Genomic DNA, 13,783 nt, shown 5'->3' with positions numbered 1-13,783 from the left:
CGTTTTTGAATAGAATATCGATAATGAGCATCACTCAAACTGTCCGAGCTGTCAAGTAAGATGTCAGAGCTGTCAAGTAAGATGTCAGAGCTGCCAAGCAAGTTGTCAGAGATGTCAATCAGTTGTCACTCGTCAAAATAATAAGTACAGAATGAGAGGGGTGGAAATTCGCTCTCTTCTCGGTCTTTAAAGAGAATATAACCTCAGGTTTTAGGTGTGGAACACCAAACTTCAACCATACGGCCGTCTTTATTCAGTTAGGGCCCTAGCATCGACACGAACTCTTGCAGCTGGCCGCCAGGGGCGGCTTAAGGGCCGGGCAACCCGGGCAACTGCCCGGGGCGCTGTTTTGAGAGGGGCGCCGAAATTGAGTTGTGCGCCTTTTTAGTTTACCAAGAATTGGATTTGTTTATAAAAATTTTAATGAAAGCATAACATAATTTGAAAAATCTTTAGCTAATTAGAAATACAAACCATTTTCCCAACCAAAATGTCCAACATCGTCGATGATCGTTTTTTTTGCGACTATTTATTTTAAAATAGTAAATAAACCATAAAATTACGGTGCAAATTTCTGACGGATAAAGCATTTTCCTGGTATTTTCATTATAAACCAGGGTATATAATATGAACAAGAAAAAGTGGTTGGGAGATACTACAAGAATAGAAGTGTGTCAGAATTTTTAGCCCGGTGTACCTAGCAACAGGGGCCATACCACCGGAGGCCTATCGTCATAGTGCCCTACGCCAGCGTCCCCAAGCCCGGACAGGTGACAAATCCAGCATGGGTAGTAGCGTGGGGCTAGCCATTAAGTATTTGCCTGTACATCGATTACGTAATCATTAATGTGTTCAGATGATTACGAGGAGTACAGAATGATTACGATGAGTACACAGGCAACCCAAAAACTTTAAAATTGTTACAGATGAGTAATTGAGTACGGGATAATTTCAATGAATAAGCGTGATTACAAATGATTACGCACTTTACAAATGATTACACGTGATTACAGATGAGAACGCGTTAATTCATAATGATTACGGTGATTACAGATGAGTACGAAGATTACAAATGATAACGGGATTTCAAATGAGTACAAAAGATTACAGAAGAATACGTAATCATTACAGTTAGGTTGTACACCGATTACGGGAAGTCGATAGCCCCTCGGGTAGTAGTACCCTACTACTGATGGTCGGACCTTTGACGCAAGCCACTCAACCCAGCAGAAGGGGAAGCAATGGGTGGACCAATTCTCACTTCGGAAACAGCCGTGCGAGTAAGAGTGGATGCTATAGCAACTCCTTCCGACACCCTACCTACGTAGGTAAAGAGTCATACCCTTTGGAGAGAGCTGCTAAAGGGGAACGACGGGACACAGCGGTCCACATAACCCGGCACATCTGGCCTAGAGATACGAATCGGTAATTTACCCTGGTAATTTACGCGGTAAATTACACTGGTAACAGTAATTAACAATTTTCCCAGGTATGTTACGAAAATGGTCTCGTGTTTCACTGTTTCTCAATTTTCTTTGATTTTTCGGTCTAAAATGTACGTAAAATACGTCGCACAAGATTACAAAACTCAAAACCTAACGTTATTCGCGTTTTAGTGTATTTTTGCATCGTTTAATAATGTAATTTAACTCCAGCAAACAATAGATCATAGGCGTAAACCGCGTAACGCACTAACCCGACGAGCTAGGCACCGCTGCGACACCTAGATTCTTTTTGGTTGCGAATTTCCAAGGAGTCGAAGGCCGTGTTAGAATAGTTTGATACGTTTAATAGGAAAAATACTTATGTCTAGCCCTGTTTATGCCGGTTTAATTAACTATCGATGAATCTGACGAGGATGAAAACGATAGTGAGGACCCTGTGGAATATGATGATACTGATAATGCATCTCAAAATGAAGATAATTGAACAGTTTTGGGCATTTATAACCTATTGTGGTAATTTATAAAATGTATAATACCCAACTAAAGCGTTTCTTCTTTGTGTTCCTGGTTTTAATCGTAAAAAAAACCGCCCTTATGGGTTACAAGAGCCGGACCCCGACTCCCTGGTAAACCCACCAGTTATTGCACACTCTAACCAATTAGGGCCATAGTAATACAATACTTCTATGTACTTGCTTGCTATTTCGTTGTCATTTATCCAGCTTTATGATAAATACACTAGCTGGCCATTTTCAAGAATTCTATTAGTTTCTTAGACTATTATGAACCTGCATTTAATATTCTAAAATGCATTTAAATCGTTTTCGATGGCTAGTTCCAACGCAGTCTATCGGTACGATTTAATCTGTCGTGCGTCCGTGGTTACAGTTAGTCTCTTCTATTTTACGCGCACGCGCAGAAAGCCATTTATTACTTTCAGTTAAATAGTTTTTGTTAGATAGATATTAATTAGAGTCACGTTGAATTGAATTAAGATGTCCGAGAAATAGAAGCATTCTGGTTCTTTTTATAAAAAAAATTAAGATAAGCCGTTCAAGAAGAAAAGCAAGCGACAGCTTTAAAAAAGGTAATCCCACAAAAAGTTTCTTAATTAAGTTGTTAAAGCAATTAATGTAATGAATAAAAGAATTAAGTTTACTAAGAACAACCCGTTAGTTAAAAATAAAAATATCCAGGGATTATTTTTATCTTTAACTCACGGGTTCTTCGTAAACTTAATTCTTTTATTTCACATATTAACCGTGATACTATTCAGTATGGACATTACAATTAATGTACTTAAGGTATACTAGTCTTGCCACCTTACCTAGTGTTTCAAGCTCCATGTAAAATGACCCTGTACCATAAAGAAGGTATTAAATATGTTTACACAAAGTATTTAGAAAGTGATTAAAGGGATTATTTATTGTTAGGAAAACGGTAAATTTATAACATGGAGATGGTAATGTTTTTTACGGGTGGGGGGTAGTTTAATTTAGTCTCAAAATAAGAGGGGCGCCAAAAACCCCCTTTGCCCGGGTGAAAAATATTTCTTGAGCCGGCCCTGCTGGCCGCAAAGCGACTGTGATGGGGTCTAAAAACCAGAGCGTATTCTCGTCCCCTTAGGGATATATACTGTCTATGCTTCAACCATTTCCCGCTCCCTCCTATGACTTTAGATATTTTTGGCGCTGTTTAGTGACTTCCCGCCAAAATTGCTTGTATAAAAAAGCATAAAAAACGACTTGAGCTAGGTTATATTCCCTTTAAGAACTTTTATTTTATTTCAATGTACACAATGGTTTGTTTGAAAATTCAACTGTCTAACGTAATAACAGGTTCTCAAAAGGTTTTTTTCTTATTTTTTAATTTATTTTTAATTTATTTTTAACATCATTGTATTTCTATCGTTGTAAATCGCGAATTTTCGCCCTTTCCGATGGTAATAAATTTCTATGGAAAATTTAAAATTCCTTTAGTTTCCAGCACTAAATAATATAAACTAAAACTAAATAGTTTATAGGCTAAAGAAGTAGAAATAAAAAATTAATCTGCTAGAAATTGGCTAAACGCCTGTAATTTCGTTCTTCACGCATTGCATAGGCGCGTTGAAAAAATGAAAAAGTAAAAAGGTATCGCACGAGGACTTTTCCAACGCAGAGTGGACACGGGAAGTCTATCTCAACGATTTCATTCTTAGGACACCCCAACGACCGAGGATCCTTTTAGTGACCAGCAAGTCTTTCCACTCCGCACAACCCGACCCTAATCCTAGCAAAAAAAACAACACAATCTTCCGACCGATCAAGGTCGTCTGGGTATATAGTATCTTCTCAAACTAGCGAAACTCAGACACTCGATGGGGATATGGGTGATGTCTTCTACCGAGCGGGCATCCCGGGTTTTCGCCAAAGATATCGGCAAACCTCACAGCCGTTGGGAGGGCTCCCGAACGAGCGAGGAAAAGAAGATGGCTTGGTCGCTCGTTATTGTAGAAGAGTTCAATACCCACAGCCTCCTTTTTGCTGTACAAAGCTTCTCAATTTCTTGACGGCATTTCGTCGTCGCGTTTTCCCGAACTGCCTTCTCCACGATCTTCGCCCAATCTGACGCCGTCTTAGCTTCCTTGCGTGGGTGTCCGTAACCGTACACACGGTCTAAGGCTTCGACGCGTTTGACCCATCGAGTAGCAGGGCCGATGGCTCTCAGGTATACTTTTGCTGCTGAGTGAACTGGGTTCATGTGGATCAACCGGCCCAGGTAAACCAGCTTACTTTGAGTCCTCACCCTTTATCGCCACTTTTGCAGTTAAGAAATTTCCACCGACCGCTGCCTTTCCAATAGAAAATAGGTTCTTTGAAGCAAAGCACTTCGTTGGTGTATGTTAGGTTGAGTACAGCGACGGCTTTCCAAATTGCGCGAGTGACTGTGTAGGCGTTGTACAAGTGACATCCTTTATGTTTGATCGCGCCATGAAGACGTCCAGATTTAGATCAAAGATTGAATTCGTGGGGCTCGAGTTCATTTTCTTCCGTACTAAATGAAACCCAGAGGTAAACAATCTCGGAGGTGAAACTAATCGGCGAACCTTAGAGGCTCAGCGGTTCAACGTTAGATCTATTACCGCCTGAGAATTGCAGTATTTTGCATTTATCGCTGACAATTCGAGTCCATAGTCCGAAGCAATTTTTCCGCGGATATCCAAAAGACGTTGGAGGTCATCGAGAACCTCCGCAATCGCGTTCAAGTCGTCGGCAAAGAATTGGCCAGAAATTACATGCGAGATATCGAGGCTGGATATACGGAAGCCAAGATTTGACTCGGAAAAGACACGATCTAGTGGCTCTAAATACAGAGCAAAAAGAACTGTAGACAATGGGCCACCCTGTTTCAGTCTCACTTCAGAGCGAATCCAGGAAGGTGAAATGGAACTGAACCAATACCGGTAGGATCCGTAAATGGCCCGTAGGTGGTCAACAAATTTCAGGGGAATGCCGAGCTGGAGAAGAGTGTTCCATTAAATGTGCCGATTAACGCAATCGTAAGCTTTCCTTAGGTCTGGAAAAGCAACGAAAAGAGACCTCTCTTCAATACGAGCAATTTCATTAAGCTGCGTCAGCGCGAATAGATTATCCGAACCTCTCCGATCCTTTCTAAAGCCGTTCTGGAATTCGCCCAAGACACCTTTCTCCTCCACTATATGAACGAGACGATTTTTTTAGGATCGTAATGAAATGTACTGTGAAGTGGCAATTGGTCTGTAGCCGTTGAGTTCTTCAGGATCTTCGTATCACCCTTTAAAGATCAGCTGAATTTCAGTGGCTGACCAGGCTTCAGGGATTAAGTTCGAAGCTGGGGGGGGGGGGGTCAGAATAACGAGAATGAATATTGGTGTATATAGCAATGAGCCTTCACACCAAGCGCACCAGATTCAAAATAAAACAAATGGAAAAATTAACAATCACTAAAAGCGAACAATGCAATAAAATGAACACATAAAACAAAAATTAAAATACGCGACAAATCGAAGAACAAAACAAACAAAAAAGAAACGAGATAATAATCATAGAAATCCCATAGTCCGCAGAAAGTTATCAAGTTCGAACAGCGTTGCGAAGTATAGCGCAAGTGGCGGAAATAATGTCTGAAAATCCGACGTGGACCGCTTTCAACACACCCGTCAGAGAGACGGGAAGAGCCCTCTTATGGAGACTACTAAGGAGACCTCGCCGTGCTGCAACTTGGGATGGACAAGCGAAGAGAATGTGCTCCGCGGTATCTACCGCCCCGCACTTCGAGCAATAATCCGAGCTACTCAAATTAAAGCGGAAGAGAGTTGCTTTCGTGGGAAGGAGTCCGCAGCCGAGACGCGCCAAAAGAGTGTCATCCCGCCTGGGGAGCTGACGCCGCATAATCTCGCGAGAGCCCGGATTAGGCTTCGCTTCCCTGAGCGCGTAGGAGGTGGCGCGGGTCTGCCAGGAATCCCACCAAGCACTGGTAACCACTTTACTACACGCGGATTTCAATTCGGAGAGCGTAGCCGGGAGGAAAAAGTCCACCTTGGAGGGACGCGGAAGACTGGTGACGTTCGCGAGACCGTCCGCCGTTTCATTGCCCACTACGCCGACGTGAGCCGGACACCACAAAAGAGTCACTGGGTAGGAGTACCCGTCGCATAAGTCATGAATAGCGGGGATCACCGGATCATTTGAACGCGAATGTAACATCGTGAGCGCGCTTTTGGAGTCGGAGCAGAGGACTATTGAACTTTCAAGATGAGCGGAAGCGTATGAAAGTGCCAATGGACGCTTCAATAAAAGATACTCGGTTTCTACTCCCCTCTCCAAATTCTTCTGGGAAGTAGTTATTTCCGGTCGGTCGGTTAAACGGTTAGAATGGCTAGCCACCAAGTCATATATAAGCCAAATTGGAAACGCGTTTTTGCCCTCATTAGAATTTTGCGTCACGTAAGAAACGCGTCGGCTCACGTGTATAAGGAACATACTAATGTTTATTTTCCATAATATATTTTAAGGTAACATATATAATGTTTTTAAAACTAAGTATAAGAAGATAATAATATTATTATTATAATCCTCTTATGGTATAAATAATTAAATTATATGTAATATTTTTATAATACCAGGCAATTTTAAAGCTTCTCATGGAGGCAGAGTTAATTCATTTCGTATAAAATTATCTTTTGGAAAAAGATGAAAACTCATTCCTTTAGAACTAAACGTATTACTTTCGCATTACGGTATGCAACAAGTGTTTCCTTTTAACCAGGTAACTTTTTGGCATGTTAAGGCTTAGCAATAAACTGTTGTTACGTTCGAGAAAGTTTCCAGCTTTCTAATATTTCACCAAGCACTATATAAATAATAACTTATGAGTCCTGGCTGTCGGAAATATTACTTCTTGGCAATTTCTGGGAAGATGTTTTATTTAAGCGCCTATTGAATGGCCAACAGCTCTATCCTGTTTATGGGATGGCCGGGATCCACCAGAGACCGAGCACCAACCCCGAGAGAAGGAATGGCGAAGGCGGCACCCCCAACTCCCGAGTCCGGGGCGAGAGACCCGTCAGTGTAAATAACCGTCGCGTCTTTGGCGTAGATGTCGAGCGTCGCGAGGAACAACTGTCGTAGCGCGTCCGAGCAGAGGTCACCTTTGCGAGTAGTTAGCCAACGGGATATGACCGTCACCCTGGGAGGTTCCCAGGGAGGAGTGGACGTGGGAGGAAGATGACCCTTGGAGGGGATATGACCGTCACCCTGGGAGGTTCCCAGGGAGGAGTGGACGTGGGAGGAAGATGACCCCTGGAGGAATGAAAGAGCCAGGAGATATTGTGTTCCCTAGCCAAGTTCCACGCCCGGAGCAGAAAAGGAAGCCGATCCGGGGCGAAGCGATGTTCAATGACCTCCAGTTGATTCAGGTTGTCCCGCAGAAGAGCGGGATAAAACGTCGGGGTATCCACTGCGCCACATGGAGCAAGTGTATGGAGGTCCAAAAGAGTGCGACGAAAACTCAGCGGTGGAATTGTGGCCCAGCTTCCATTAGGACAATGGGTGTAGACCGTGACACACCAAGGATGACCCGTAGAGCAGCGTTTTGGACTTTGTCCAAAGAGGCGAGCAGAGGAGTGGCTGCGGACGCATAGAGGGGGCTGGAATAATCCAGCCGGGAGCGAATGAGGTGGGTGTACAAAAGCCTTAGCACGCCTCTACTGGCACCCCAACCGGTCGCTGAGACAGTACGCAGAAGATTGAGGCGCTTGAGAGAAGAGGAGGCTAGAGCCTCGACGTGAGGCTTCCATGTGAGTCGGTCGTCGAAAATACCACCGAGGTACCTATACGAGTGGACTTTGGTTAAGGGAGTGCCATTGAGACTGAGGATGGGGCTGATCGAGCTGCCCTGAGGAACGCCTCTCGTGATAGGTCCTATCCTTGAGGAAGTCTTCCACCCAACGAAGAAGATTGCCGGTAAGACCCCGGTGTTGGAGTTTGTAGAGCAGTGCCTGGTGGTGAACACTGCCAAAAGCGTCTTTCAGATTAAGAAGACCGCAAAGCAGTGATTGTTCGTAGCGAGAGCGCCTTGGGCTGCCATAGCAAGGCGGATCGCATTGTCGGTCGCTCGACGCCCACGTTGAAAACCCGATTGCTCTGCAGGCAGAACAGCGTTCTGGTCTAGGAACCAGACCAGTCGTCCTAAAACCAGCTTCTCGTAAATTTTGCCGAGATTAGGAAGCAGAGAGATAGCGCGGTAGGATGCGGCATCGAGGGAGGGCTTCCCAGGTTTCAGAATGGGGTGCAAGACAGCATGTTTCCAACGAGAAGGCATGATGCCCTCCGCCCAAAGGCTATTATAGAGCGCTAGGAGTGCCATTCGAAAAGCCGGAGTCGAGTTCTTTATAATGCGGTTGGAGACGTTGTCCTTCCCAGGGGAGGTGTTGTGAAGGCCGGAGAGGACCTCGTATAACTCCGCTTCCGAGAAAGGGACATTGTATCTCGCCGATGGCTGCTCCAAAAGTGGTTCAGGCTGGTATTTTTGTTCCGGGCCGAGCGTTGGCTGAGGATGGATATCCGCTTTAACAGACTGCGCGAGGCACTCTGCGACTTGGGCTTGATCCGTTTCCACCTTGTCTCCTGTGTTCAACGTAATTAGCTTTCATGGACGCGTGCCGGTCTTGAACCACCGAACTTGAGACCAGACCTGGGTCAAAGGAGTGTGAGCATGTAGTTTATTGCAATAAGTTATCCAACTGGTACACTTCGTCTCTCTAGTTAGTTTTTTGAAAGGGCCCTTTCACGTTTGTAAGCGACCTGATCCAACGAATGACTCGAGCGTTGGGCCCTGCGTCGAGCCGCTTGGACAGTCTTGGCCTGCTTCGAGCATGCGGCATCCCACCAAGGAGGCTGGCGGGGGGCTGCGGAACCACTTCCCCGCTTAACCGGAATCATTGCCAGGGCCGCTTGAAATATAATAGTTTCAGCCGACTGAGTTGTCAAGGGGCCAGTTGATAGGGAGTCATCCAAAAGAATGCGAAAGCGTTTCCAGTCAGCCGCAGGGTAGTGCCAGTGAGCTGGGCCAGTATGACCGCTATTTGCTTGAGATGGATCACCCATGTGAATAGGAAGGTGGTCACTGGTGCCTGCAAGTATGACTGACCAAGGGAGATGGATAGCCAGGTCGGTACTCGCAAAAGCAAGATCTAGTGCACCATCAGGACCCTTAGTTGGGCGACGAGTCGACTCACCGCTGTTGAGGAGGACCAGATTGTCGTGGTCTTCCAGCCAAGTCTGGACGAGGCGGCCCTGTGCGTCTGTCTTGTAGCTGCCCCAGATAATGTTATGGGCATTGAAATCACCTAAGATTAAGACGGGAGTGGTTACATCCCGAAGGAGAAGGTCGAAAAACGCCTTAGTGGCTTTACTATGAGGATCATAGATGTTGAAGAAGGTGAACCATCCAACGGAGGAGTGAATCTTCAAGGCTAGAGATTCCACACCGACACAGGCTAGAGAGGGTAGACGGACTACCGGAAGAGACTTGTCGACGAGAGTCTCAACACCACCACGAGCTCCGGTAGGCGAAGGGTGATGGACAACCCTGTCCGCACGAAAAGTTTCATAACAGCCGAAATGAAGATTGACTGTATCCGTTGGAGATAGAAAAGTTTCTTGAAGCGTGATAATAGTGGGGTGTAAGTCACCGAGAAGGTCAATGAGATCCGGTAATCGAGAACGAACGCCGTTGACGTTCCACTGGAGGACGCTAATCATCTCCAGTAGGATGTGAAGTGAAGGCATCCTGAGTGGTAGTGCTCTGACCATGAGGGGGCAATTTGCTGTTGAACTTATCCACAAATCCGGCGGTAAGAGAAGCCGCAAGGGATTTCAAGATCGACCGTTTGTCCTGGGTGCCCTGGATCTTTTCGTAGGTTTCCACAACGGCGGCCACGATGTGCGCCACCATCAGTGAAATATCAGCAGCCGAAAAAAGACCCAGAGGCGCGGGCTTCTGTAGCGCTGGAGCGGACGCAGCCGTCGGTGGTGGCCTGCGTGGGGTTTTACTCCTGGGGCGTGACACTACGTGGGCGTATGACTTTTGACGGACGATTGCTCATGCCTCTCTGAAGGAGACATCCTCTGTGCGGCGGACTTGTAGTACTTTCTGCTCCCGTTTCAGAGAAGGACACTCTGAAGACAGTTAACACAATATGCCGTCGCTTCACACCTCTGAGTAGGATCATAGACATGATCCTTTCCGCATGTGGCGCAGATCTCGTGAGCCACCTGGGTTCTGCAAGCTGAAGCAATGTGCCCGTAGTGCCGGCACTTGTAACACTGTAGTGGACGAGGGGTGTAATCTAGAACCCCAAAAGCCATGCCATACACGAAGATTTTCCTCGGAACGGATTCCTTGGGAAAGCCGATGAGAAACGTATTGGAACGGCCACCTAGACGGCGGACCGACTTGACCGCTTGCTGCCTGGAGTGTAAGGCCTCCGCTTTGGGAATGTCCGTCGGGACATGAATAATCCGCCGTAGAGCCACTTCCGATGCCGTCTGGGATCCCGCCACTCCAAATTTGAAATCTCCAAAAGCGGTCGCTGATTTGATAGTCACAGCCTGCTCCTCTGTTTTCGGGAAGACCAGCAGGTCCCCCTGTGGGAGGGGCTGAAAAGTGACCCCTTCGCCGAAAGCACCAACGGTATACACGTGAAGTTGTTTTGTACCCAGGCTTGAGAATTTCTCCCCTTCTAAAGACGGCTTCAGGTGGAGGGGGGGAGACCCCGGCGAGGGGGAGCCCCGGGCGCCGAAACGTCCTGAGGGGGCACGTACGTAGGAATGTTCCCCAACGCTCGGCGAACGCGAACGCTTGGCACGGTTGATCGGCCGGCCGCTGCGATCCACGGTGATGTAGCCGGAAGAGTCATCTTCGGCCAACTCCATACCTTGAGAAACGCCGGCAAATTCCGAGGAAGAAGCCATAGTCCCAAAAGCGGGCGACTAAAACAGGACGGGGAAAGCTAAAAAACTAGGCAGGATAGGGACTGAGAAAGCTAAGACAAAAGAAGCTAGGCCGAAAAGGCTTAGAAAAAAAAAGAACTAGGGAAGGTAAAAGAAAGACGAAGACAAAAAAGACACGTCCTTCCGCACCAAAAATAACCCGCGCATGTCGAGTTCGAAGCTAGGATTTCGATAAAGAAATTAGAAAGTGTTGATAGGTTAACTAGAGATGGCGCTAGTGGAGCGCAGATGTGAGGAGGCGTGTGAGCTTTGGGAAGTTAGGCACTTTTTGTAGACACGGCTCTGAGAGCAGCCACGATTAGTTATGTTATTCAATATATGCTTTTAATTGTATACTGAAGTCTTTATTGAACATACAACACAAAGAATTTTGCGAGATGACTTGGGAAGAGCTCGTAAAAGTTCGTTAGGAATTTGGTCTTCGCCCGCGGCTTTACCAAGAGGAAGAGAGTCAATCGTAGCATTTAACTGCGCGAACAAGATGTGTTCCATGACGGAGTCTTCGGGATCAACAGTAGGTACGCACTCTGGTGTCGCGATAATATGTCGAGCGATAAGGGGAGAGTAGAGTACTGTTGAAATAGTAAACTGACCTCATTGTCTACGAATTCTTCTACGCGTTTCGAGATAGCGTCATTGTAAGTAAGAATATAGAGTTTTGTCGTCTGAAACCCTGCGACGTCACCATTGTAATTTGCCTATTGATAAAAAACGGTAACTGTCATGGTGGCCACTATTAACACTTCAGCTGTGACGTTACAAGTTTTCAAAATCGTATCAGACGACAACACTCTATTTCCAAAATTATCTTTCAACGAAACCGAAGGCTTGTTGGATGTAAATTTATCGTCTTTAAATAGCTTCCAAAATTTCTTCGCAGCCAAATTTCCGGCAGACTTTATTTCTAACTCAGTTTTCGCGTTAATCTCTTTGATTTTTGAGGCTACCAAGTGTTGACCTTGTATTTATGGTCCAGGAAGACACGCCAAAGACGATCCCTCTCTCGGGCCTCTTGGGGAGAAATATTTTTATTTCTAGCCAGTTTAGTGTAGGTTCTATTTGCTCTTTTACGATCTTGAATCGCCACTTTTATTTCCGGATCGAACCAGTGCCTTTGGAGACTTTGGCGAGAGTCGGGTTTCGTCCTCCCAAGCTCCCTGGAGGCAGACTCTGAAATGGCCTTATAGAACTCATCATACGAAATCTGAGGAAGATCACAAATGAGAAAATCGACACCTTCGCCATTATTATTATTAATGAAGGGGTGAAGGGCTAAGGAAATGCCCGTTCGCGCACGTCGACCAGAGGTCCATTGTGCAAACCCGAACCTTAAGACTTAAAAAGTCCAATAGCCGACACAAAAAGGAGAATCCTCTTGGCCGGCATATTATAGAAATCAGAAGTTTCCAGTTTGGGCCGCGTAGTAATCGCACCTACAAAGCACATGAGAGGCGGTTTCCTCCTCAGCCTGACATGCCCTACAGATTGGATCATCACTGATTCCAATCAGGTAAAGATGTCTGTTAAGGAGACAATGACCTGTAAGTAGGCCAACGACCAACCTGATATTAGATTTGGAAAGCGAGAGCAACTCCTTAGCTCTCTGCCTAGAGGGGCCTGAGATAAACTCTTTAGCCTGCCTTTGGCCATCCATCTCAAGCCAAAGCTTGAGTTGACGGTCAGTCATGGAGTTAGAGATAAGGCCGCGAACTATGCTAGAGGGGATAGGAACGGCAGGTTCGGGACCAAAGAACCCAGCCTCTGCCCCCTTCTTGACTAAGACATCGGCCCTCTCATTACCATAGTACCCCCGATTGCCAGGAACGCAATAGAGCTGAACTTTATTGTTGGTGCCTAGCTCCGAGAGGAGGTTCAAACAGCTATAAACCAGTTTTGAAGAGACCTGAAACTGGTTAAGAGCCTTGAGGGCTGCTTGACTATCCGAGTAAATTTGGATAACCTTGCCATGAAGCTTCTTTTTAAGACAAAAGTCAACACAGAAGCAGATAGCGGAAATTTCCGCCTGAAAAACACTATCATAGACACCAAGGCTTTCAAAGAAGCCGAGATTGCTAGTAAGACAATACATCCCCGAACCAGAGCCAGAGCGAGTCTAGACCCATCGGTAAACCAGATGATTTCTCCTCTGGCCCCGAGGGTACAATGATTGGCCCTGGCCCACTCTGTACGGCTTGGAAAATAAGTATTAAAAGACTTACTAAAATGTAGCTTCGTAGTCATCATATCAGAACCCATTAGATAGACAGGTAACTGACATGAAATTTCCCGAAAGATCTTGGTGTGGCTATTATCCCAAGTATTCGCCTTCTACCAACCATTCTGGTTGAGCCTATAGGCTCCCATAGCAGCAGCTTCCTCTATGAAAAGATGAAGAGGAAGAATGTTCAGGATAATTTCTAGAGAAGCACTTGGGGCTGTTCTCATAGCTCCTGTGATGCTGACACAAGCCAGCCTTTGTAGGGTGCGCAGATCGCTCTGCACAGTCTTCGCCATACTTCGATATCTTCTCGGGGTCATTGGTATGCCATCGTCTTCTTTCGCATTGAACCATGGGTGTATCAATTTTTCGTGGGAGGGCTCCAGATATCGTAAGCACCAAAGCGTTATGGTCACTACCCAACCCCAAGATACCCTCTTCGTCAATGGTCAGCTGCTTTACTCTACCTCGCATGGACTCATTGCACAGATCGAAATCGATGCAAGAACAAAAACCTCTAGCGCTCCACGTAACTTTTCCGGAACATTGCTGAGGATCAAGGTTAAAAAAATGCATATCATGCT

At 45.9% G+C, this 13,783-nt stretch overlaps 1 protein-coding gene across 1 annotated transcript; it reads right to left on the bottom strand.

The window, feature by feature from the left end:
• Positions 1–5,539: 5,539 nt before the first annotated feature.
• Positions 5,540–6,172, bottom strand: LOC149935435 (uncharacterized). Its single transcript, XM_090153578.1, has one exon. It carries the CDS (start codon positions 6,170–6,172, stop codon positions 5,540–5,542), a length of 633 nt encoding a protein of 210 aa, XP_090009704.1.
• Positions 6,173–13,783: the final 7,611 nt, after the last annotated feature.

Source organism: Leiobunum rupestre, chromosome 7, assembly GCF_980474605.1.
Source record: "Leiobunum rupestre chromosome 7, qqLeiRupe1.1.hap1, whole genome shotgun sequence".
NCBI classification, from domain to species: Eukaryota; Metazoa; Arthropoda; class Arachnida; order Opiliones; family Sclerosomatidae; genus Leiobunum; species Leiobunum rupestre.
This window is presented reverse-complemented; position numbering and strand designations above follow the sequence as displayed.

What these genes read in the sequence shown, in the direction of transcription:
- LOC149935435 (XM_090153578.1), bottom strand. Translation starts at nt 6,172, where the DNA reads ATGTTACATTCGCGTTCAAATGATCCGGTGATCCCCGCTATTCATGAC.